The 24,745-nt window shown below is 44.5% G+C and overlaps 1 protein-coding gene across 1 annotated transcript in view; it reads right to left on the reverse strand.

The window, feature by feature from the left end:
- fat3a (FAT atypical cadherin 3a) overlaps nucleotides 1-24,745 on the reverse strand; it is an 80,190-nt gene that overhangs the window by 26,056 nt on the left and 29,389 nt on the right. Inside the window, exons 11-20 of the mRNA XM_069687917.1 lie at nucleotides 23,368-24,739; nucleotides 21,210-21,405; nucleotides 20,277-20,431; nucleotides 19,920-20,153; nucleotides 19,196-19,588; nucleotides 17,576-17,790; nucleotides 14,197-14,334; nucleotides 10,003-10,146; nucleotides 751-948; nucleotides 1-458 (exon numbers count right to left, since the gene is read on the reverse strand). The exon at nucleotides 1-458 is cut by the window's left edge and continues 344 nt beyond it. Of these exons, the coding sequence (XP_069544018.1) occupies nucleotides 1-458; nucleotides 751-948; nucleotides 10,003-10,146; nucleotides 14,197-14,334; nucleotides 17,576-17,790; nucleotides 19,196-19,588; nucleotides 19,920-20,153; nucleotides 20,277-20,431; nucleotides 21,210-21,405; nucleotides 23,368-24,739 (3,503 nt within the window). The remainder of the gene's footprint in view (nucleotides 459-750; nucleotides 949-10,002; nucleotides 10,147-14,196; nucleotides 14,335-17,575; nucleotides 17,791-19,195; nucleotides 19,589-19,919; nucleotides 20,154-20,276; nucleotides 20,432-21,209; nucleotides 21,406-23,367; nucleotides 24,740-24,745) is intronic.

Consider the following 24,745-nt stretch of genomic DNA (forward strand, 5'->3'; position numbering starts at 1 on the left):
TGCAGCACCTTCAACATGCTCTTCAGGTGCGACCCCACAAAGTCCCGCGGTGCCACGCTCTCAAAGCGCACCGTCACCGCCTCACGCAACATCTCCGGTGTCGCCTGCTCCACGTGCACGCTCACGGGCACAGGCACGGCGAAGCGGCCATCACTGACGCTGGCGTTCAGAAAGTACCTGCCGGCATCCAGCCCACCCAGCGCGATGATTTTACCGTCACGGGGACTGATCTTGAACAGGCTGCGCTGGGCTGGAGGGGCGTGGCCAAAGGTCAGCACGTCATAGGGGTCAGCATCGGTGGCGTGCAGCTGACCAATCACACCACCAGGAAACTCGTCCTCCATGGTGACGATATGAACCTCCAGAGGCAACGCAACGGGCCGATGGAGGCTCTCCTCGATCACTCTGACCGTCAGCGTGGAGGACGACGACAGACGAGGCTTCCCCGAGTCCGTCACCTGAGGACGAGGAGGACCGACGTCAAACAGACGAAGAAGACCAAGAGACAAGAGAACAGGAAGAAGGACATGGTTACACTAACATTTGTGTATCAGGAGTCACTGAGGTGGTCGTCACGGTTACAGTCAGGAGACTCTTCATCATTCAGTTGTTCACTTCTCACTTCTACCCGAGACAGACCTTCTGAAAGAACCCCTGGCCCCCCTCCCTCCCACACACACTCCACTGACTCGTCATCAGTGCTCATTCAAACTTCCTGTCCTTCCCTGTTCGTTGGATGTGTGTTCCTACCTGGATCTGAACAACGTATTCTGCTGCCAGGTCCCTCCTGAACACCTGGTTGGCCACCAGAGTTCCATCTTTCTCCAGCATGAACTCTCCGCCTTCATTTCCCGACAGGATATGGAAGGTGAAAGGTGGGCCGTTGTGGGAGGAGTCCAGATCGATGACGGACAGCTGCAGGATGCTGGTGCCGATGGGTTTGTTTTCCTGTGGGGGGTGGGGGAGGGTGTGGGAGGGTGGGTGAGGGGGATGAGGAAAGTTCACATATGTAATAACATCAGCATTAAAAATGAAACGGCAGGAATAAATAGTGTGCAGCTCTCTGAGGAACTAAAATCTTATCTGTCGGGGAGGTCATTCTGTGTAGAAATTGGGAATGTTAAATCAGCACCGGCACCGCTGCTACACGGAGATCCACAGGGTTCTGTCCTTGGACTGTTACTATTCACTATTTACATCAGGGGTCTCAAACTTAATTTACTTGGGGGCCGCTGGAGGCAGAGTCTGGGTGAAGCTGGGCCGCATCGGGTATTCCACAAGAAAAGCTTTGTTAAAAAAATTCCAATCTTCTCAAATGTCTTTATTTTTTAATTTTTTTAACACAAAATAAGATGAAAAAATAAATAAACAAATTAAGAATTAATAAGTAAATAAATCAGTAATAAATAAAATAATAATAATTAGATTTCTCTAGTCAGCAACTATGTGTGGTTTCTTCAGTCTTCTATATCTGCTGTATTCAGATTTACACGTCTTTATTAACAGTTCTTTAACCTCAATGGGTTCTTCTGAACAAGAATTGTCCTGAACATGAATGGAACATTGAAGAACATGAACTGTTCTTCTGAACATGGCTTCTCTTGCCTACTCCTTGCTGCTAGAGACCTGGCAGCGCTTCCTCTCGCACAGCATCCTTGGTATTTTACATACTCCTCAAGCATGTCTAGTTGTGTAATGACGTTTCAAATTGTATTCCTCGTGCACCGCAACTTTCTCTGTGCAAATAAGACACGTCGGGGTGCCCCTGTGCTCAACAAAGAAATATTGCATCTCCCACTTTCCCTGGGATTGTCTGTGCTCATCACCGACCTTTCTCTTCACTGCAGGCTTTGAAAAAGACATGTTTGGGGCTGTGGAATATATTTTAATTCCACTTGGTGTCACTGTCATGTTTAGCCGTGTTTATGACATCATATAGAAATATATGTAGTGTTCATCGTGTGAGGCAATGCAAATAACAAAATAATGACCCCCAAATAACGGTGCGACCCTATAATTGGTCCGGGTTATCGGGGACTGTTATTGCCGACGGACAGGTGTCGGTATGTGACTGCAGACCACATTAGACTACATTATTTCCTTTCTTTTATCTCGCCGCGTACGCATCACTTTGATTTATTTTGTCAGAGAGAGACATATATACGTATAATGTCCCGCTGGGCAGCAACTTAAAAAACTTATTTTTTGAAGTGTTGTGAACGCAGCGCGCTGGGACGGATGTCCACGTTTGCCGAATAGAAACGAGGCAGCCAGCCAGGCCCGGAAGAAAACTCTCCATGGCAACGCTGCTGTCACTTTCACTCATTGAGAAATGTTGCTCTGCTTGCATCAAGCCCGGTCGATGTCCTGCCCCCGAGAGCCAAATACCCCACCGTGATTGGTCGGTTCGTTCAGCTCCACACACAACACTGGAAAGTGCCATTCATATAAAACTCGTGGGCCGCACTAACATTAAACTTTCATATTAAGGTGGGGGCCACAAAATATCGTCTCGCGGGCCGCAATTGGCCCGCGGGCCGCAAGTTTGAGACCCCTGATTTACATGCTGCCTCTCGGTCATGTCATAAAAAAACACTATATCAATTATCATTTCTACACTGATGATAGACAACTATATTTCTCCTTTGACAATAATCACACTAACCAACTAAGCAACCTCCACATGTGCATTGCAGAAATAAAAAACTGGATGGCATCAAACTTTCTACAGTTAAATCAGAAATTATCATTTCCTCCCATCTCGGCTAACGTTACTTCCTCCTGCAGAAACTTCGCTGTAATCTTTGACAACCATCTCAACTTCCACCAGCACATCAACTCTGATGTCCAATCAGGTCTTTTTCAACTCAGGAAAATCCCAAAAATCATTTGTATCCCCTAATAACTCAGAAACAGTAATTCATGCTGTCATGTCATGCCGGTCAGAGACCAGCCTCACACAATTCAACACAATCCAACTTCAGCTCATTCAAAATGCAGCAGCCAGACTCAGAAGCAGGTCCAACAGGAGGGAGCACGTTACACCTGTTTTAAAATCACTCCATCGGTTTTCTGTCCTGTAGATTTTATAATTTTAATGATCTCTTATAAAGTTCTTAAAATTACGGCAATCTCGTCTGACATCACGGTGAGCGTAATGCATCACTTCCTGTCTACAAACATTGTGACTAGTGTTACTTCTGTTATTTCTGCTTCTTTTCCTGAATTCTACGTATCTAAATCTCTATCTATATATCTATATATATACATATCTAACTCTATCTATATATATGCATATGTATACATATTGAACTCTATCTATATATATATATATATACATATCTAACTCTATCTATATATATATATACATATATAACTCTATCTATATATATCTATATATATACATATCTAACTCTATCTATATATATATATATCTATATATATACATATCTAACTCTCTCTCTCTCTATATATATATATATATACATATCTAACTCTATCTATATATATACATATATAACTCTATCTATCTATATATACATATATAACTATATATATATATATATATATATATACATATCTAACTCTATCTATATATATACATATATAACTCTATCTATATATATACATATATAACTCTATCTATCTATATATACATATATAACTCTATATATATATCTATATATATATATACATATCTAACTCTATCTATATATATATATATACATATCTAACGCTATCTATATATATATATATATATATACATATACATATATAACTCTATCTATATATATATACATATATTACTCTATATATATCTATATATATATACGTATCTAAATCTCTCCATTTCTTCTAATCTCAAGTTAAAACTCACGTTTGCTCTTCTTGAACAATTCTACTGTTAAATCTTTGACCAACGTTCACTAACTTGGTGTTTTGGTGCTGCTAGCTTAGCAGTTAGCAACGTCTTCCCTCTCTCCCTCCTCCTCTTCTGGTTTTTCCTGCTGTGACATGTTTAGTTACGACCCTGCTTCCTTTAATGAGGAGGAGGAGGAGGAGTAGTAGTGTAGTTAGGGCTCTGGAGGCCAGGGTCACTGAGGAGGAGGAGGAGGAGGAGGAGGAGGAGTAGTGTAGTTAGGGCTCTGGAGACCAGGGTCACCGAGGAGGAGGAGGAGGAGGAGGAGGAGGAGGAGGAGGAGGAGTAGTGTAGTTAGGGCTCTGGAGACCAGGGTCACCGAGGAGGAGGAGTAGTGTAGTTAGGGCTCTGGAGGCCAGGGTCACTGAGGAGGAGGAGGAGGAGGAGTAGTGTAGTTAGGGCTCTGGAGGCCAGGGTCACTGAGGAGGAGGAGGAGGAGTAGTGTAGTTAGGGCTCTGGAGGCCAGGGTCACCGAGGAGGAGGAGGAGGAGGAGGAGTGTAGTTAGGGCTCTGGAGGCCAGGGTCACCGAGGAGGAGGAGGATGAGGAGGATGAGGAGGAGTAGTGTAGTTAGGGCTTTGGAGGCCAGGGTCACTGAGGAGGAGGAGTGTAGTTAGGGCTCTGGAGGACAGGGTCACCAAGGAGGAGGAGGAGGGGGAGGAGGAGGAGGAGGAGGAGGAGGAGTGTAGTTAGGGCTCTGGAGGGTCATAGAATTATAATCACTGCTGTGCACCATGCTACACAACCAGCTAGCTGTAGGACCTTCTCAGGGAGGAGGAGGAGGGGGGGGGGTGTACAGCTGTCCAGGATACAGGTTTAGTTAGCCGGTCCCCTGCAGCACCCGAACAGCCGGGCGGCCGGGGGACAGTATGAAGGAGACATCGTCCCAAAAAGAAGCCCACGGTTCACCACCGACCTTCACGTCTCCAACTGATGTTCCCCACTCTGTGAAACATCTGCTGAGAAACCAACTCTGGTTATTGGAGACTCTATTTAACATGAAGTTAGTGAAACCAGGGGACAGAGACAGATGTCTTCCAGGGGACAGAGTCAGATGTCTTCCAGGGGCCAGAGTCAGATGTCTTCCAGGGGCCAGAGTCAGATGTCTTCCCAGGGACAGAGTTAGATGTCTTCCAGGGCCAGAGTCAGATGTCTTCCCGGGGACAGAGTTAGATGTCTTCCCGGGGACAGAGTCAGATGTCTTCCAGGGGCCAGAGTCAGATGTCTTCCCGGGGACAGAGTTAGATGTCTTCCCGGGGACAGAGCGGGCAACATTGAATCAAACCTGAAACTACTGACTAAGGCTAATCATAAATCCAGTCAGATTGTTATGAATGTCGGCAGTAACGACACCCGGTTACACCAATCAGAGGTCACTAAAGTTCACGTGGAATCGGTGTCCAACTTTGCAAAAACAACGTGGGACTCTGTAGTTTTCTCTGGACTCCTTTCTAACCGGACCAGTGATGACATGTTCAGCCGTACGTCTTCACTTCACCGCTGGTTGTCGAGGTGATGTCCCGCTAACAACGTGGGCTTCATTAACAACTGGAATACTTTCTGGGGGAAACCTGGTCTGATCCGGAGAGACGGCATCCATCCTACTTTGGATGGTGCAGCTCTTCTTTCTAGAAACATGGCCACGTCTCTTAACAGCCCTAAAACCTGACATCCAGGGTTGAGGCCAGGACGCAGAGCTGCAGTCTTACAGCTCCTCTGCAGCTTCTTTAGAGCTGTCACTCACCCAAAACCTTCAACATCCTATAGAGGTTGTGTCTGTACCCAGACCACCGATATTTAAACAACTCAAGGAAAGATTTATCAATAAAAATGGATCCTACCAAATTAATGGATCAAAGAAATCTGACAATTAAAAGTGAACTATTAAATATGAGATCTCTCTGGTCTAAATCTCTGTTAGTAAATGACTTGATAACTGATCATCAGATTGATTTACTCTGTCTCACAGAGACCTGGCTGCAACAGGAAGAATATGTTAGGATTAATGAAGCAACTCCTCCCAGTCATATTCATTATCATATTCCTAGAGATTCAGGAGGAGGAGGAGGAGGAGGAGGAGGAGGGGTAGGAGGAGGAGGGGTAGGAGGAGGAGGAGGAGGAGGAGGAGGAGGAGGAGGAGGAGTGGCAGCAATCTTCCACTCAAGTTTATCAATTAATCCAAAGCCTAAACTGAGTTATAAATCATTTGAGAGTCTGACTCTTAGTCTCTCACCCAAACTGGAAAGCAGAGAAACAGATTGTATTGTTGTTGTTTATCTCCCACCTGGTCCTTATTCAGAGTTTCTAACTGAATTCTGACTTTTGATCAGATTTAGTGCTGAGTTCAGATAAAGTGATGATAGTGGGAGACTTTAACATTTATGTTGACGTGCACAACGACAGCCTCAGTTCTACTTTCAGATCATTATTAGATTCTATTGGCTTTTATCAGAATGTAAATAAACCCCGTCACCGTGGTAACCACACCCTCCATCTGGTTCTGTTGTATGGGATGGAAACTGAAAATGTAATAGTATTTCCTCCAAACCCTGTTTTGTCGGACCACTTCTTATTAACATCTGAAGTTCCAATAATGGACGACACAGCATGTGGGAATAAATCCCACTACAGTAGATGTCTGTCAGATGATGCCGTGGCCAAGTTTAAGGAAGCAGTTACATGCTTATCCTCTTCGATGCCGTGTGTTAAAGCAGTGGAAGACATCTACGTTGATCTTAGTCCCACACAAGTGGATCATCTGGTAGAAAACACTGCAGTATCTCTGCTACAACTCTAGATGATGTCGCCCCTCTGAAGAAGAGAGTCATGAACCAGAGGAAGTTGTCTCCATGGTACAACTCAGAACTACGCTCTGCTAGGCAGCGACTAGAAAGATGGAAAGGAAATGGAGTTCCACTAATTTAGAAGAATTTCACCTGCCTGGAAGGAGAGTCTAATATTATATAAGAAAGCTCTTCGTAAGGCCAGAACTTTATATTATTCATCATTAATAGAGGACAACAAGAACAACCCCAGGTTTGTTTTCAGCACTGTAGCAGGCTGACAAAGAGTCCCAGTTCTGTTGAGTCCTCTATTCCTTCAGCTCTCAGCAGTAATGACTTCATTAACTTCTTTACTAATAAAATTCTTACTATCAGGTAGAGAATCGGGCCGACCCTTCCTGACACCATCACTGATGTGTTGCTAAGCAACAGCAGCCCTGAAAGCAACTGTAGGACCAGATGTAAACTTGGAACATTTCTCTCCTGTTGAGCTTTCTGAGTTAACTAGAATTATTTCTTCATCTGGATCCTCTAGCTGTCTGTTAGATCTCATCCCAACTAAACTTTTTAAGGAAGTCTTCCCTTTAATTAATACTTCCATATTAGATCAGATCAACCTATCTATTGTAACCGGCTATGTACCGCAGGCTTTTAAAATGGCTGTAATTAAACCTTACTTAAAAAGACGACTCTTGATCAGCTGTTTTAGGAAACTACAGACCAATTTACAACCTGATGTTTATTTCTAAAATCCTTGAAAAAGTTGTTTCAAATCAACTTTTTGATCATTTCCAAAGGAATGATCTGTTTGAAGATGTTCAGTCTTTAGAGTTCATCATAGCACAGAAACAGCTCTGGTGAAAGTTACTGACGACCTTTTATTAGCCTCAGATAATGGACTCGTCTCTGTACTTGTTCTTCTGGACCTCAGTGCTGCTTTTGATACGATTGATCATACGATCTTATTACAGAGATTAGAAGACGTTACGAGAATTAAAGGAACTGCATTAGACTGGTTCAAATCCTACTTATCAGATAGATTCCAGTTTGTCCATGTCAACAATGAGTCTTCCAGACAAACAAGAGTTAGTTATGGAGTTCCACAAGGCTCAGTGTTGGGCCCAATACTTTTTACTTTGTAGATGCTTCCGTTAGGAGATGTCATCAGGAAGCACTGCATCAACTTCCATTGTTATGCAGATGACACTCAGCTGTATCTTTCTATAAAACCAGATGAAACTAATCAGTTAGTAAAACTTGAAGCCTGTCTAAAAGACATAAAGGCCTGGATGACCAAAAACTTCCTGCTTCTAAATTCAGACAAAACAGAAGTTCTTGTACTTGGTCCTAAACACCTCAGAAACTCTTTCTGTAATCACTTCGTTACTCTAGATGACGTTGTCTTGGCCTCCAGAAAAACTGTGAGGAACCTTGGAGTCATCTTTGATGAGGATTTGTCCTTTAGACACCATATAAAGCAAATCTCCAGAACTGCCTTCTTTCATCTACGTAATATTAATCAAATCAGGAAAATCCTTCCTCAGTGTGACGCAGAAAAACTCATTCATGCGTTTGTTACTTCTAGACTAGATTATTGTAATTCCTTGTTGTTAGGATGTCCAAATTACTCATTAAAAACCTGCAGCTGATCCAAAATGCTGCAGCAAGAGTACTGACGGGATTTAGCAAGAGAGATCATATTTCTCCAGTTTTAGCTTCTCTTCACTGGCTTCCTGTGAAATCAAGAATAGAATTTAAAGTTCTCTTGATGACTTACAAATCTCTACATGATCAGGCTCCATCATATCTTAGAGATCTTATAGAACCATATAATCCGAGCAGAGCACTTCTCTCTCAGTACGCTGGTCTACTTGTGGTTCCTAGAGTTTCCAGAAGTAGAATGGGAGGCGGAGCTTCAGTTTTCAGGCTCCTCCCCTGTGGAACCAGCTCCCAGTTTGTGTTGGAGGGGCAGAAACCCTCTCTAGCTTTAAGATTAGACTCAAAACGTTCCTTTTTGATAAAGCCTATAGTTAGGGCTGGCTCAGGTAGACCTGAACCAACCCTTAGTTATGCTGTTATAGGCCGAGGCTGCTGGGGGACCTCGTTACATGCTGAGCTTCTTTTCTTTCCTCCTACTCTTTAACTGACTCATACCTCACCATCTTCTTCTCTCCCATAGTTTCTTCTTATTGTCTGTTGTCTCCATTCAGTTCCTTCGCTCGTGTAGTTTCTGTTCTTTCTTTTCCAGATGTCCCGTCATGGAGCTGCATGTCTCTGCTCTGTGATTGTCGTCTCCATCAACAGTTCTTCTCTTCTATCTCTATGCTGTCCTTTTCTCTCTCTGCTCTCCTCTCACCTCAACCGGTCGAGGCAGATGGCCGCCCACCTCTGATCCTGGTTCTGTTAACAGATGCTCTGCCCACCTCTGATCCTGGTTCTGTAAACAGATGTTCTCCACCTCTGAGCCTGGTTCTGTTAACAGATGCTCCGCCCACCTCTGATCCTGGTTCTGTTAACAGATGCTCCGCCCACCTCTGATCCTGGTTCTGTCGGAGGTTTCTTCCTGTTAAAGGGAGTTTTTCTTCCCTCTGTTGGAGGTTTTTCTCCCTTAAAGAGGAGTGTTTTCCCTCTTAGCTTATGTGGGAATTGTTGAATTGTTGAATTCTTGGGTTTCTCTGTATAATATTGTAAAGTCTTGCTGTAAAGACTTTAATGTGTTACGTGCCATGAAATAAACTGTGTTGTGATTTGGCACTATATAAATAAAGTTGAATTGAATTGAATTAAATTATAAGGCTTGCAGGGGGCCGGCTCCTGAATATATATCTGACTTCGTGACCCCTATGAGCTGACATGCAAACTGAGATCCTCTGGTTGGTCGTTCCTGACTGAACCTCCAACTAACCTTAAAACTACAGGTGAGCGGGCGTCTTCTGTTCGACCTGCCAGAGGACATCAGGGATGCTGACGCACTCTTCTTTCAGGTCACTCTTTAAAACGCACTATTTTAGACTTTTTATTGATTCATGGTCTGTTTTATTTTTGTTGTATTTAATCATCATATTTTATTAACTGTTGTATGTCGTGTTTTAATGTATGTAAAGCGCTTTGTAACTTGTTTTTGAAAAGCGCTATAGAAATAAAGTTATTATTATTATTATTATTATTATATAAGGACATTGTGTAGAGTAAGTGTCAGCCATCATAACTTATCCCCCAACTAAACACTTCACGGCTCCATGTTTGACGACAGGAGTCAGACTGACGATGACATCACATCATCTGCAGGTGAATCACTCACCTGTATGACAGTGATGAGGTTGGCGGGGGAGAAGGCGGGGGGGTTATCGTTGATGTCGGAGATGTCTATGTTGACTGTCACCGTGGAGGACATGGGAGGGACTCCACTGTCCAGAGCTCGGATGGACAGACAGAAGCTGGACACCTGGAAGGATGAAATAAGACGTGATGTGAGACAGGTGGAGGCGGGGCAGCCGCTTTCACCAGCTGGTCATCAGTTGTACTGCAAATCTAGGCTGCAGATGCCTTCAGTCTCATGACATCACATATTTAAAAATGCTGAATAAAAGCATTTGAGTTTGATTTGATTTGATTTTTTTTTATTAGAGCAGTCTGTAATGGACAGAATGTAAGTATTGTCCTATAGGGGGCAGTAGAGGATAAGAAAGGAAACATCCTTGAAGATGTATGAAGTTCCTCCATGGTTCTCCTCAGAGACTCAGATGGAGAAGGTTGTCCTGTGGTGTGTGTGTGTGTGTGTGTGTGTGTGTGTGTGTGTGTGTGTGTGTGTGTGTGTGTGTGTGTGTGTGTGTGTGTGTGTGTGTGTGTGTGTGTGTGTGTGTGTGTGTGTGTGTGTGTGTGTGTGTGTGTGTGTGTGTGTGTGTTAGTCCAGAGTTGTAAAGTGCTTTATAAAGCTCTGAGGTATTAAAGGTGCTTCATGAGTGTGCAGCATGAAAGGTTCCCTTCAGATTTACACGTTAAAAACAGCTCTGACCTCTGACGCTATGCTGAGGATTGTTATCGCTGAAAGGTCTCTGATATGAAGCAGAGTTTATATTTGAATCAGTGACTGCAGGCTGCCCAGTCTCTGAGGCAGTGAAGCAACAACAGACCATAATACTACCACCACCGTGCTTCACAGCAGGTCTGAGCTTCTCCTAAAAACACAAGCCTGTCTCCTGTTACTGAGGACAAACACCTCCATGATTCATCTGTCAGAACTATAGACTGTTTATAAAAGAGTTCGTAGCTTCCAGGTCTGTAAAATGGTTCCGATCCAGAAGTGTCTTCAGCTGCAATACCAGCGAGTGCCACTAGCGGTCGGCTCCAAAAAGCCCCCGGCTCCATAGACTCCCATTCAACTTCTCTCATCAAATCCAAAGTGAATAAAATGTGTCCATCAGTTATCTCGGTGTTGTTAGCTAAAGTCACTCCTTCTTCTTAGTTTTCTGGAGGTCCATCTGAAAATAATCCCTCATTCATTAGAAAAGAAGATTCAAGAAGACCTGTTTTTGGGGGCGTGTCTGTTTGATTGACAGGCCTGTGGTGCAGTCAGGTTACAGCTATCGGTGGGCGGGACGTAGTATCGTCAGGTTTCCAATCAGATTGGTCAGATCCACCGCTGGCTCCTCCCCCAGCTCGTCCAAATATGGTCACTTCCTGCTCCAAACCGCTCCGAACTAGCAAGATGGTGACGGACAGAATCTGAACTGGAGGATTCATAACGTTCACAAACCAACGATGACATCACTGATTGGTTGATGACATCACTGATGGTTGATGACATCACTGATGGTTGATGACATCACCGATGGTTGATGGTTGGTCAGAGGACATTATTCCTAAAGGCTCTTTGTCTGTATGTTCCGTGACAAACTGCAGTTTTAATCTTCTAAAAAATGTGAACATTACTCTCCCCTCCTTCAACATCCACGGCTGAGGTTCCCTTGAGCAAGGCACCCAACCCCCAACTGCTCCCCGGGTGCCACAGCTGCTCCGTATGTGTGTGTGTTCACTCCCCATGCAGAGGTCAGATTTGTATGTGTGAAACGCCTCCAACTCTGCTTCCATTCATTACACTGCTGACAGACTTCAGAGCAGCCAAAATGATTCAGTCAGTTCACAACAGAAACAGCAGCAGCTACATGATGCACATATTGTTGTGTGTGTGTGTGTGTATGTGTGTGTGTGTGTGTGTGTGTGTGTGTGTGTGTGTGTGTGTGTGTGTGTGTGTGTGTGGAGGATGTTTACGTTGCCTCGGCATGCTGCTCAGCCTCCTCCAGCTGCTGCAGGATATTTTTTCCTTCCTCCACATTGCTTTATAATAAAGAGCTAATGAAGCAGCTGAGGACAAATGCAGAAGCAGCAGAACAATATTGTGCTGCATGAGACATGAAAAAATGGAGCTGAGTAGAAACAAGTGTGACCTGCTTCCAGAGGAAGAGAGAGGGAGCTGCATGGAGATGAGAGGAGGAAACATGGATCAACACAACACACTCACACCTGAGAGTTAATGCACAGACATGTCAGCCTGTCACACACACACACACACACACACACACACACACACACACACACACACACACACACACACACACACACACACACACACACACACACACACACACACACACACACACACACACACACACACACACACACACACACACACACACACACACACACACACACACACACACACACACACACACACACACACACACACACACACACACACACACTCACAACGCTGCTGCTTGCTGTGATAACCCCAAACACACTTTCATCAGCCAAAAGCTTTGATCCCTAACACGCCTCTGCACTCTTTCTGAGCACGCTCAGACGGCTCTTCGACTGCTCTCATGAATTCTTTATGATAGGAATATGAACATTTTTGAAGTTTTCAAGCACTGCGGAGGAGAAGGAGATGAAGAAGAGGAAGAAGAGGAGGAAGTGTGAGAACACAGCTCAGAGGAGGCGGGGCTCTTCATTTGTGAACAGCAAATTAAAGAGCTGATATCCAGAGCTGCTTTGTGTTCAAGTGTGATTAGTTGCCATCTGCTCAGGGATTCGTTCTGAACCGACCAGCAGCCAACAGGCTCCTCTTCACACTGAAGATATGCGACTCTGCAGCTGTTAAACGCCACAGCAGCTCGTGTTTGTTCATGCGTGGAGGGTTAACAGGCTGTGCATGAGACAGCACCGACACATGAAGCAGGAAGTGAGAACCAAGTCAACTTCATTCTGAGCGTTTCAACAGCTCAGTTTGTAAATGTTTCATTAATCCATTGTCACATACTGCAGGTATTAATTCAGACAACAGAGATGGGTTTCCATTGGTTCAGAAACACTGACTGTGTATCAAAGAGTTCGTAGCTTCAGGTCTGTAAAATGGTTCCGATCCAGAAGTGTCTTCAGCTGCAATACCAGCGAGTGCCACTAGAGGTCGGCTCCAAAAAGCCTCCGGCTCCATAGACTCCCATTCAACTTCTCTCATCAAATCCAAAGTGAATAAAATGTGTCCATCAGTTCTCTCGGTGTTGTTAGCTAAAGTCACTCCTTCTTATTAGTTTTCTGGAGGTCCATCTGAAAATAATCCCTCATTCATTAGAGAAGAAGATTCAAGAAGACCTGTTTTTGGGGGCGTGTCTGTTTGATTGACAGGCCTGTGGTGCAGTCAGGTTACAGCTATCGGTGGGCGGGACGTAGTATCATCAGGTTTCCAATCAGATCGGCCAGATCCACCGCTGGCTCCTCCCCCAGCTCGTCCAAATATGGTCACTTCCTGCTCCAAACCGCTCCGAACTAGCAAGATGGTGACGGACAGAATCTGAACTGGAGGATTCATAACGTTCACAAACCAACGATGACATCACTGATGGTTGATGACATCACTGATGGTTGATGATTGGTCCAGTCCCAGGTTGATTTCATATATATATATTTATTTAACTACACAACCAACAAATTTCTATTTCTACATGTTTTGTTATCTCCATTGTTTCTACCTGTTACAGCTGCACTGGCTGCTGCTGATATCACCTTTATTATTATACTTTTTTACGATGGTCTGTAATTAAAGAGCCCTCAGCTGACGAGCGTCTGCACTCGACAACATGTTAATGCCTGGAGGAAAAAGTTCCTTTTAACAGGAAGAACCTGAGACAGGTCGGAGGCGGAGAACATCTGCTTTGACTGGTTGGAGTGAGAACTGTCATGTTTAATCTAACCTGTGAAAAGTGTCTCTTTACTTTCTGACTGAACCCCGAGGATCCTGTCAGCCACCACCAGGAGGGGGGTGGTGATGTGCAGCGTGGCCCCCAACCTGCCACCGGTGTCGCCCTGCCGCTCCGACTGTGACTCCCTCCGCAAGAGCCCCTGGGACAGTGATGAGGGTGTGTGTGTGTGTGTGTGTGTGTGTGTGTGTGTGTGTGTGCGAGCGAGCGCGTGCGTGAGTGCGTGTGCGTGTCCTCACCGTCTCATGGTCCAGCTGCTTGTTGACCTTGATGACCCCACTGAGCGGGTCAATGAAGAACTGGTTGTCTCTGTCTCCGCTGACGATGGAGTAGAGGATGGCTCCGTTCAGATGGCTGTCCACGTCTTCTGCTATCAGCTGCAAACACACATGAACACACAAGAACACAGTTTATGCAACCAGTAGCTCCGCCCCAGAAATCTGATTGGTCAACTGAAGATTTGGAACAAATCATGATGACATCACATCCTGCTCATCAGCAGATGCTCCACAAGATGAGCACGTTTTCTTTAGTTGGTAACTTGTTGAATAATCTCTATTTACACTGGACGGTGTTTTAACGTGATTATTAGTACGACAGTGAGTCTTTTTGTCCATACACCATCACAATTCTCTGTCCAAACGTCTCGTCTTCCGCCGTCAGAAGACAGGTTTCCATGGTTACGGGGACTTTGATGTCCACATGTGTGACTGCACCACTCTGCAGCTTCTTTTGGTTTGATCTGATTCAGACGTGATGTTCACACGCTGTCTGTGTTCATGTTAGACCGGGCCTCTCCTGGGGAAACCACACTTCACACAGTTATGTGTATTTATTTCATTACATTTATGATCCATCATCAGTTACTGTCCGAATGTCTGACACCTCATCATGTTGATTTAAGCGTGACAGACGCTGTTCACCCTGTGAACCCGGGACACGGTACCTTCTCTTCCTTCAGTTTACATCTCGCTCTTTGTTGCCGATAAACATTCATACTGCATCTTGGTTTTTCAGAACAGTCTGGGCTCTCCAGAGCTTTCATCATTTAAGTTGATCATATTTAGAGATGTTTTACTTTTGCGTTTATATCAAGGTCTAATGTCTAATGAAATTGTTTTGGTTTTGTCATGTTTCTCACAATGAAATATTGTCAGTAGAGATGTCTTTGTATAGTTGTGTAGAGGAGATTGTCTAGAATCTGGAAATATCTGAACCATGTTTGTAGGATACTGAACAACTCAGCAATTTGAAAAAATATATGCTCAGTTCTTGACGGAAAATAAATATGCTGAATGACTCCAGGGGCCCAAACAGGGACTCACAGTCAGGACATACGGCCCTGTGATATGTGATAATAACTCACTAATACTTTATTATTATTTTATCATACAAAGTGGGATATAATGTCAGCACTATGTTAGAGACAGTTCAGAGGTCAGCTGTGATTTCTAAACTTGATCAGCTGAAAACACTGTTGTATGGAGAAACAACAGGTATCATCAGAAGTAGTAAGTATTCTGATATATAGTACGATAGTTCTTCTGTTTATTCTGATATACAGTACGATAGTTCTTCTGTTTATTCTGATATACAGTATGATAGTTCTTCTGTTTCTTCTGTTTATTCTGATATACAGTATGATAGTTCTTCTGTTTATTCTGATATACAGTATGATAGTTCTTCTGTTTCTTCTGTTTATTCTGATATACAGTATGATAGTTCTTCTGTTTATTCTGATATACAGTACGATAGTTCTTCTGTTTATTCTGTTTATTCTGATATACAGTATGATAGTTCTTCTGTTTATTCTGATATACAGTACGATATAAAGCAATCAGGACTTTGGGAATTATTGAATTAACAGTAGTGGAGATGGAGACGGACGCAACGCTTCATGTAGTGTTAACGATGATGAATACTCGCTATTTAGCTAAGAAGAAGAGGAGTGAATTTAATTTTGTGTCAATCAGGTTCGAAGGATTAAATCACATCTCCTTTCCTAGAACAGTATTCTAGTTATGATTTGAAATCAGGTTGAACACATTAAATTGGGATGAATGAAAGATATGTCATCATAAAAGCAGCCGGCGTCCCGGTGAAGTTTCACCCTGTAATGTTTGTGAGTGTCTGAGGGACAACCTAAACTAAATTTAGCTTTAGTTGGGGAACGATGGCACGTCAACACATTTAATCTGAATGTTTTATACACATACACACGTATATAAATGTAATTCTGTTGAAGGTGGTGAAGATGATGGGTCTCTCAGCATTTCTCCTCACAAACAACAACCCAGAATGACCAATAAGACTCACAGGAGGAGCAAACAACAGGACCTCTGATGGTTATCTGAGGGTGAGGTTGCCACGGCAACCTCTGAGTGTCAAAAATAGGAGTGTTCAGACATCTCAGAATCAGGAATATCCTAAATAAATGTCACGGCAAACTACACATTCCAGTTTGATATTTCTCATGCAAAGGTGCTGAAGAAAAGGTCAGCAGGTCCACAACAAGACGCTCCTACCTCTCCTGTGAGATGATGAACATTCAGAGAAGATCGAACAACAATTCAACAGACTTCTTTACACAGTGATGAAGCAACAGAAGAATGCCCCCTCTCTGGGGATGAACATTTTAATGACCAAATCACCAGTCACTATTAAGATATCTTGTTCTTGGTCTGCAGTATTTCAGTCCCCCCAGGAAATCCGCCGATCGCAATAATTAACCCAAATTGAAGCAAACTCAGTAATATTTGCAGGAGCTTGCAATATATTTAAATTCACACGATTTTTCCACAAAAAACTTTGTCATCAGAATCTGAGCTGAAAGTATTAAAACATAAAGTAAATATTTTAAACAAAACTCTCTTCATTAACAACAATAACTCCTCATTTCCAACCAGAAAGTCTCTGCTCCTGTTTTCATCTCCAAATAAAACTCTGTTCACCGGAGGAACAGGAACAAGAGGAGAAACAGGAAGTGACGGGGTTTGTGGAAAATGTGTTCTTCACATTAAAATGATGTGATTAAATGTTTGTGATCAAAGGAAGTGATTCCATATTACTGGATGTTAAATGAGTTTTCTCCACACGTCCAGTTGTCAGAGACGTCTCTTTGTTTGTTTCATCCAGCAGGTCTATGTGTTGAATGAACATGAATTAAACAGCATCTAAAGCTCTTATTTTGACAGCTGATGTAGTCCTTGTTTCTATATTCCAGTCACAGACGGTCTGTTCTGGAAACATACGCAGCTTTTAGGACCTTTTAGGAGCTTTTAGGACCTTTTATCTCCACGGTTCTCTAAGTTCAATAAATACATAAAAAAGATTAGAACTAAAATATTTCTGTGATCTGCAGCAGGATTATTATCACGGGAAGTGATGACATATTGTAAATCATGTAGTGTGCAAAAAAAAAGAAAAAAACTTTTTTCTCTCTACTTGCAATTTTTTATAATTCCCCAAATTTTACGCGAAAAAACTCTGAAAATTAAATCACAATTTTTGAGAAAATCCGCTGCAAAATCAAACGTATTTGATCACAACAATCACAAAAAATCTCCTGGTGGGACTGACTCATAGATCCCGCCCACCCTCAACCACCTCTGCACCTACCTGGACCACAGGCTCTCCAATAGTCGCATCCTCCGACACCGCTGCAGTGTACAGGTCACGGCTGAACATGGGGGCGTTGTCGTTGACATCAGTCAGGTTAATGTTCACTGTAGTGATGGCGCTCAGAGGCGGTGTGCCTCCATCACGAGCCTCCACTGTCAGGAAGTAGTCCCTGCAGGTCTCGTAGTCCAGAGGCTGGGCCACTAAAATGGCTCCTGAGGAGAGAGGAAGACAGACGCAGCACAATCAGGAGCATTTCAAGCTGTTGTAAAGGTCGTCTGTCAGTCGGCCGGTTGAAGGAGTTAAAGGTCAGCACATCATTTACACGTTTTATTATAACACCTCCTGTATCACACACTGCTGTAAATACTGACTGGAGCTCCTGCGGATTAATACAACAGTCCCCAACAAACACACCGTTCTCGTCATCAAATTCTAAACAGCAAATGTTTTTAATTAAAACAAAAACATTTCTCCATTTGATAAGTTGTCTTTGGTCTATTTTCAATTAAATATGAGTTTATGTGATTTATAGATCTTTGCATTCTGTATTTATATACATTTTATACAGCGTCCCAACTGCTTTGGAAATGAGGTTGTATGAAATCGACAGGAACAATCTGCAGCATGCAGGGATTAGACAGCACGCTGAGAAATACAGCAGTACAGAGAGTCAGAGTACAGTCAGAATACAGAGAGTCAGAGCACAGTCAGAATACAGACAGAGTACAGAGAGTCAGAGTACAGACAGTCAGAGTACAGTCAGAGTCCAGTCAGTCAGAGACAGTCAGTCAGAGTACCGTAAGAGTACAGTCAGTCAGAGTAAAGTCAGTCACAGTACCGTCAGAGTAGTCAGTCAGAGTACAGACAGTCAGAGTACAGTTAGAGTTCCGAGAGTCATAGTACAGTTAGAGTACAGTCAGAGTACAGTCAGAGTACAGACAGTCAGAGTACAGTCAGAGGACAGTCAGAGGACAGTCAGAGGACAGTCAGAGTACAGAAAGTCAACGTGAAGTCAGTCAGAGTACAGACAGTCAGAGTACAGTCAGAGTACAGTCAGAGTAGAGTCAGAGTACAGAGAGTCAAAGTACAGTCAGTCAGAGTACTGTCAGAGTACAATCAGAGTTCCGAGAGTCAGAGTACAGTCAGAGTACAGTCAGAGTAGAGTCAGAGTACAGAGAGTCAAAGTACAGTCAGAGTACAGACAGAGTACAGAGAGTCAAAGTAAGTCAGTCACAGTACAGTCAGAGTACAGTCAGTCAGAGTACAGTTAGAGTTCCAAGAGTCATAGTACAGGTAGAGTACAGTCAGAGTAGAGTCAGAGTACAGAGTGTCAAAGTACAGTCAGTCAGAGTACCGTCAGAGTACAGTCAGTCAGAGTACCGAGAGTCAGAGTACAGTCAGAGTAGAGTCATAGAGTCAAAGTACAGTCATAGTACAGACAGTCAGAGTACAGTCAGTCAGAGTACCGTCAGAGTACTGATCATCACAGGCCGGGCAGCGTGTTCATGTGTCAGACATCATGTCAGTACATGTTATAACATGTTTTAATGTACATTATTACATTACATCCCTCTCCATTGAGTGTGAGGGTGGAGCCGTGGGTCCTCCGTCACTCACCGGTCAGCGGGTGGATGTGGAACTTCCCGTGCTCGTTGCCTGACCGGATGCTGTAGGTGATCTCAGCGTTGGTCCCAATGTCCTTGCTGGCAGCGTGAACCCTCAGAACCTCTGTTCCCACTCCAACATCCTCTGGCACCGTGGCCAGCTGATCGCGCCGCTCAAACACGGGAGGGTTGTCGTTGATGTCCAGCACGGTGATGGTGACGTTGACCAGAGAGAAGAGCGGCAGCGGCGACCCCTGATCCGACGCACGGACTGTTATCTGATAGGTGGGCTGGACTTCGCGGTCTAGGATGCGTTCAAGGACCACGATGCCGGAGGACTCGTCGATGGAGAAAAAGCCTCCTGCAGAGTCAGCCAGGGAGTAGAGCACCATCCGGCCTGGACCTGCTGCGGAGGACGAGAACAGTGTCAGGAACACATGGAACAAACAGATCATCATCATCATCATCATCATCATCATCATCGTCATCATCATCATCATCATCATCATCATCATCATCATCATCATCATCACATCAGACAGCTGTGAAGGGTTTAGTTCTCTATACAGTCCAGCAGAGAGGTTGGCTCTCTTATCCACATTTATACAGAAGGAGATTTTCACTGTTTTCATTTCTGCTTCCAGGTAATGTCTCCATTCTTCCGTTGTGTAAACGAGAGCATTTTATGGATGAGGGATGTCTTATGAATGAAACATAAATAAGAGCAGCAGCATCACCTTCATCCGGGTCGATGGCTTGGATGCGGGTCAGCAGGGCCTTGGTGATGGTGTCTTCGTACACGCTGGCGGTGTAGAGCGACAGGCTGAAGATGGGTGGGTTGTCGTTCACATCAGTCACCACCAGCTGCACCTCAGCACGGCACCAACGCCCACCACCGTCTGTTGCCTGGGCAACCAGCCGGTATTCGGGCGTCGTCTCGCGGTCCAGAAGCACAGATGACTTGATCTCCCCTGAGCAGGTTAGAAACAGGAAGTGAAACATGAGGACACTGGGACAAAAAGGGCCCTTTAAGTGTGTCACAGAGGGTCTGAAGTATCTTCAGGATTTAATGGTATCTAACTGGACCTCCTTACCGGTGTCATGGTCTATGATGAAGTCCTGGGAGTTGGGACCATGGAGGGAGAACTGGATCCAGGCGCTGATGTCCACATCTGCATCTGTAGCTCCGACTCTCAGCAAAACACTGTTCACTGGAAGGTCCTCTGGAACGAAGGCAGTGTACACCGCCACACACACACACACACACACACACACACACACACACACACACACACACACACACACACACACACACACATATATATATATATATATATATACAGACACATATATATATATACACACAGACACATATATATATATACACACACACACATATATATATATATATATATATATATATATATATATATATATACACACACACACACACACACACACACACACACACACACACACACACACACACACACACACATATATATATATATATATATATATATATATATATATATATATATATATACACACACACAGACACATATATATACACACACACACACACACACACACATATATATATATATATATATATATATATATATACACACACACAGACACATATATATATATGTACACAGACACACATATATACACACACACACACACACACACACACACACACACACACACACACACACACACACACACACACACACACACACACACACACACACACACACACAGTGATCAGCTTTTCTTTGTGTCTCCACAGTTAAATCAGATCCACGCCATCGACCACCAACGTCTGACGGTACCTGTCTGACTTTACCTGTCTGTACTGTACGATACCTGTCTGATGGTACCTGTCTGTACTGTACGATACCTGTCTGACTTTACCTGTCTGTACTGTACGGTAACAGTCTGTACGGTACCTGTCTGAGTGTACCTGTCTGACTGTACGGTACCAGTCTGTACAGTGATGTCATCTCCTTTTTTCACTTACCTGGTCACAGACGGGTCTGTTGTCGTTGGTGTCGATCACTGTCACCTCCACCGTTGCCTGGGAAACAAAGAGTCCATCGCTGGCGGTGACATTGATGATGTAGAGGTTGCGCTCCTCCCGGTCCAGCGGGCCTTTCACGTACATCTTCCACTCACCCTGAACTAGACCGAGCGCGAACACACCGCGGTAGTTTCCACCTGAGGACACATCATCAGAGAGGCTTCATGGAAACAGGACCGGTGTGTTCCAGTAAAGTGTTCTGTCAGTCCTACTTCAGGTCCAAGTCCAAAACTGAAGCTGTGCATCATCACCACTTTTAATTTTGTCGGTGCGACGGTCCCTATGTCCGCCTGACGGTCTCTACGTCCCTCCGACGGTATCTACATCCATCCCACGGTATCTACGTCCGTCCCATAGTCTCTACGTCCGTCCGACAGTATCTACGTCCCTCCCACAGTATCTACGTCTGTCCCACTGTATCTACGTCCATCCCACGGCATCTACTTCTGTCTGAGAGTCTCTACGTTCGCCTGACGGTATCTACGTCTATCCCACGGTATCTACGTCCATCCCACGGTATCTATATCCATCCCACGGTATCTACATCCATCCCACGGTCTCTACTTCCATCTGAGAGTCTCTACGTCAGCCCGATGGTCTCTACGTCCGGCCGACAGTATCTACGTCCGGCCGACGGTCTCTACGTCCGTCCCACAGTCTCTACGTCCGTCCCACGGTCTCTACGTCCGTCCCATGGTCTCTACGTCCGTCCCACAGTCTCTACGTTTGCCCGACAGTCTCTACGTTTTCCCGACAGTCTCTACGTCCATCCCACGGTATCTTCGTCCATCCCACGGTCTCTACGTCCGTCCCACGGTATCTACGTTCGCCCGACGGTATCTACATCCATCCGATGGTCTCTACGTCAGCCCGATGGTCTCTACGTCAGCCCGATGGTCTCTACATCCGGCCGACGGTATCTACGTCTGACCGACGGCCTCTACGTCTGTTTGGTTAGAAAACGTGTCCTGATTGGCTGCGCACTTTTTAATGTGCAGATATTAAGATCCACGAGAAGTCAGTGGTGGAGAGAGGGTGGATCATTGGACGTAGATCGCTCACATATACAGTATTTTGGCAATGTGAGAAAATCCCTGTGTTTTGGGAAATGGTATGTAAAGGGCTACAGCACTTAATATATATCTAAGATCTCTTTGAGCAGTAACATATTTTATCTCTGCAGTTTCACTGAAGAAAACTTCACAGGAAGCGACAGATATTTGGTGAAAAAAAGGAGCAACACTCATCATGACACCATGCTAACTTGCTTACAGGCTTACAGCTGAAGGTTTTCTGGTGAAACTCGCACTTCATCAATCTGCATCACTTTCATAATGCATGACATTAAGTGCTTCTCTTCCAAATCAGAAGGTCACAGTTCTTCCTATTATTTATATTTCATCAGCAGACATTTCTTTGAATAACATTAATTCTCTCACTGAGGTTTAGCAGCAGCAGCAGCAGCACCCCCCCCCCCATCCTCAACTGTCAGCTAGAAGGTCACATTGCTCACATGTCTGTCATTGAGCCCAGCTGTCTGCTTTTTTCTCATTACAATGCTATCAAGGGAAGGATTTCCCTCCTATAAAAGTCCTTCATTAGGTCTCTGTCTCCCACTGGCAGGGTGGTGCTCTGTCTTAGTAACTTCATTATTACCTCCTCGCTTGTCAATGAGCACACAGACAATTAGAGACATTCCTTTTGATCAGGATTCACATTATTAATGCATTCACCTTGGTTTCCACTCCTCTTTTTGTTCTTTTGCTTCCCTGCCTTACCTTTGATATTTATCGTTTTTAATATAGACGCATGCGTATCATGCGTAAGAGATTTGTATCCACAAAACACCAACATTCAGTACTACAGCAGGAAGTTAAATGCCTTTTATGTGACGGAGCAGAAATGAGGGATGTGGGATTCAAGCTGGAGGATGTGCATGGACAAGGTTTGTATCCCCGTGATCTGAACCAAGTGTATTCACATTCCACCCTGAACCACAAATACGCTTATTTTTATTTGTCACAGCAACAAACCCTTAAAAAACATGATGTTTTGAGCAGACATGTTTCCTGCTTCAGTACAATGACATGTTTTCTCACCGGTGATGTGATAGCTGACTTGTCGGTTGACAGCAGAGCTATCATCGTCTCGAGTGTTCAGCACAGCCACCACCTCTCCTGGGGGGTCGCTCTCCTGGACTGAACCAAAGTAATGGTTCTCCATGAACCTGGGTGGGTTATCATTGATGTCCGACACTGCCACAGTCACCGTGGTGGTGCTGGAAAGAGACAGGGTCTCCCCGAGGTCTGAGGCCACCACAGTAAACGTGTAGGACGGATTGGTCTCGTGGTCCAGGTCCTTGCGTGTGGAGATCCAGCCAGTGTTGCTGTCAATGCTAAAGGTGTCTGCCAATGTGTCCGAGTCCCCTTCTGACTGGATCGATGTCCCCAGTTGGTATGTCACCTGGCCGTTGGCCCCTGAGTCTGGATCTAGTGCTTGGACTTGAATAATTCTGGTACCAACTGACATTCCCTCCATGACGGTGGTGTCATAAGGATTGGCTTCAAATGCCGGTTTATTGTCATTGAGATCCAATACTCTGACTTCAACATCAACCGAAGTCACTGAATCCAGTTTAGCCTGCTGAGCCGTGGCGGTGACTTTGAAGAAGTATCCTTTGATCACCTCGTGGTCCAGCGGCTTGTCCAGTTTTATCACTCCGGTCTCTTTCTCCACCACAAACACCCTGTCTTGGTTGTTTTCACCAGTCTCTCCGTTTACGAGGGAAAAGGTAGCAGAGAGGGAGCCATGTCCAAGAGGAGTGTTGAGGTTCACCATCCCTATGGCTGAACCTATGGGGGCGTTCTCCTGCATGCTAAATAAGTAATGATGTTGGCTGAAAGCAGGCATCAAGGTGTCTGGAGAAAGAACATGGATATAGACAGACACAAGAGAGTGTCGCACTGGATTTCCTCTGTCCACAGCCTTCACGAAAAAAGATAAAACAGAGTTCCTCAAGTGGCTGAAGCTACCTTTGGTCACCATCCATCCGTTGTCTGGGTCTATCTCCAGAATGTCCACCACGGGGACGTGGGCCTCACTGTAAAGGGAATATGTCACTTTGGCATTGATGCCATCGTCAGGATCATGAGCCTGAATCTGTGTGACCAGAAACCCTTTGGTCACATCAGATTTGACCGAGGCTCGGTACTCCGTGGCACGGAAGCGAGGTGCGTTATCGTTATCGTCCAATAGAGTAATCTGTACTGTGCAGTAGGAGACACGCCCACCTGAATCCTGGGCTGCCACTGTGAGAACGATGTCCTTATTGGCCGGGTCCTCGCGATCCAGCTTTTCTACAGTGAAAATCTGACCGTTAGCATCGATGTTGAATTGGTCTTTGCCCACATCGTTAACAAAGGAATAAGTGATGTGACCGAACACTCCAGGGTCAGCATCTGTTGCCTTCACCTGGAA

Source organism: Brachyistius frenatus, unplaced genomic scaffold (genome assembly GCF_029030835.1).
Source record: "Brachyistius frenatus isolate BFR_SWC_R1_liver_20210118 unplaced genomic scaffold, ASM2903083v1 Contig_505, whole genome shotgun sequence".
Taxonomy (NCBI): Eukaryota; Metazoa; Chordata; class Actinopteri; family Embiotocidae; genus Brachyistius; species Brachyistius frenatus.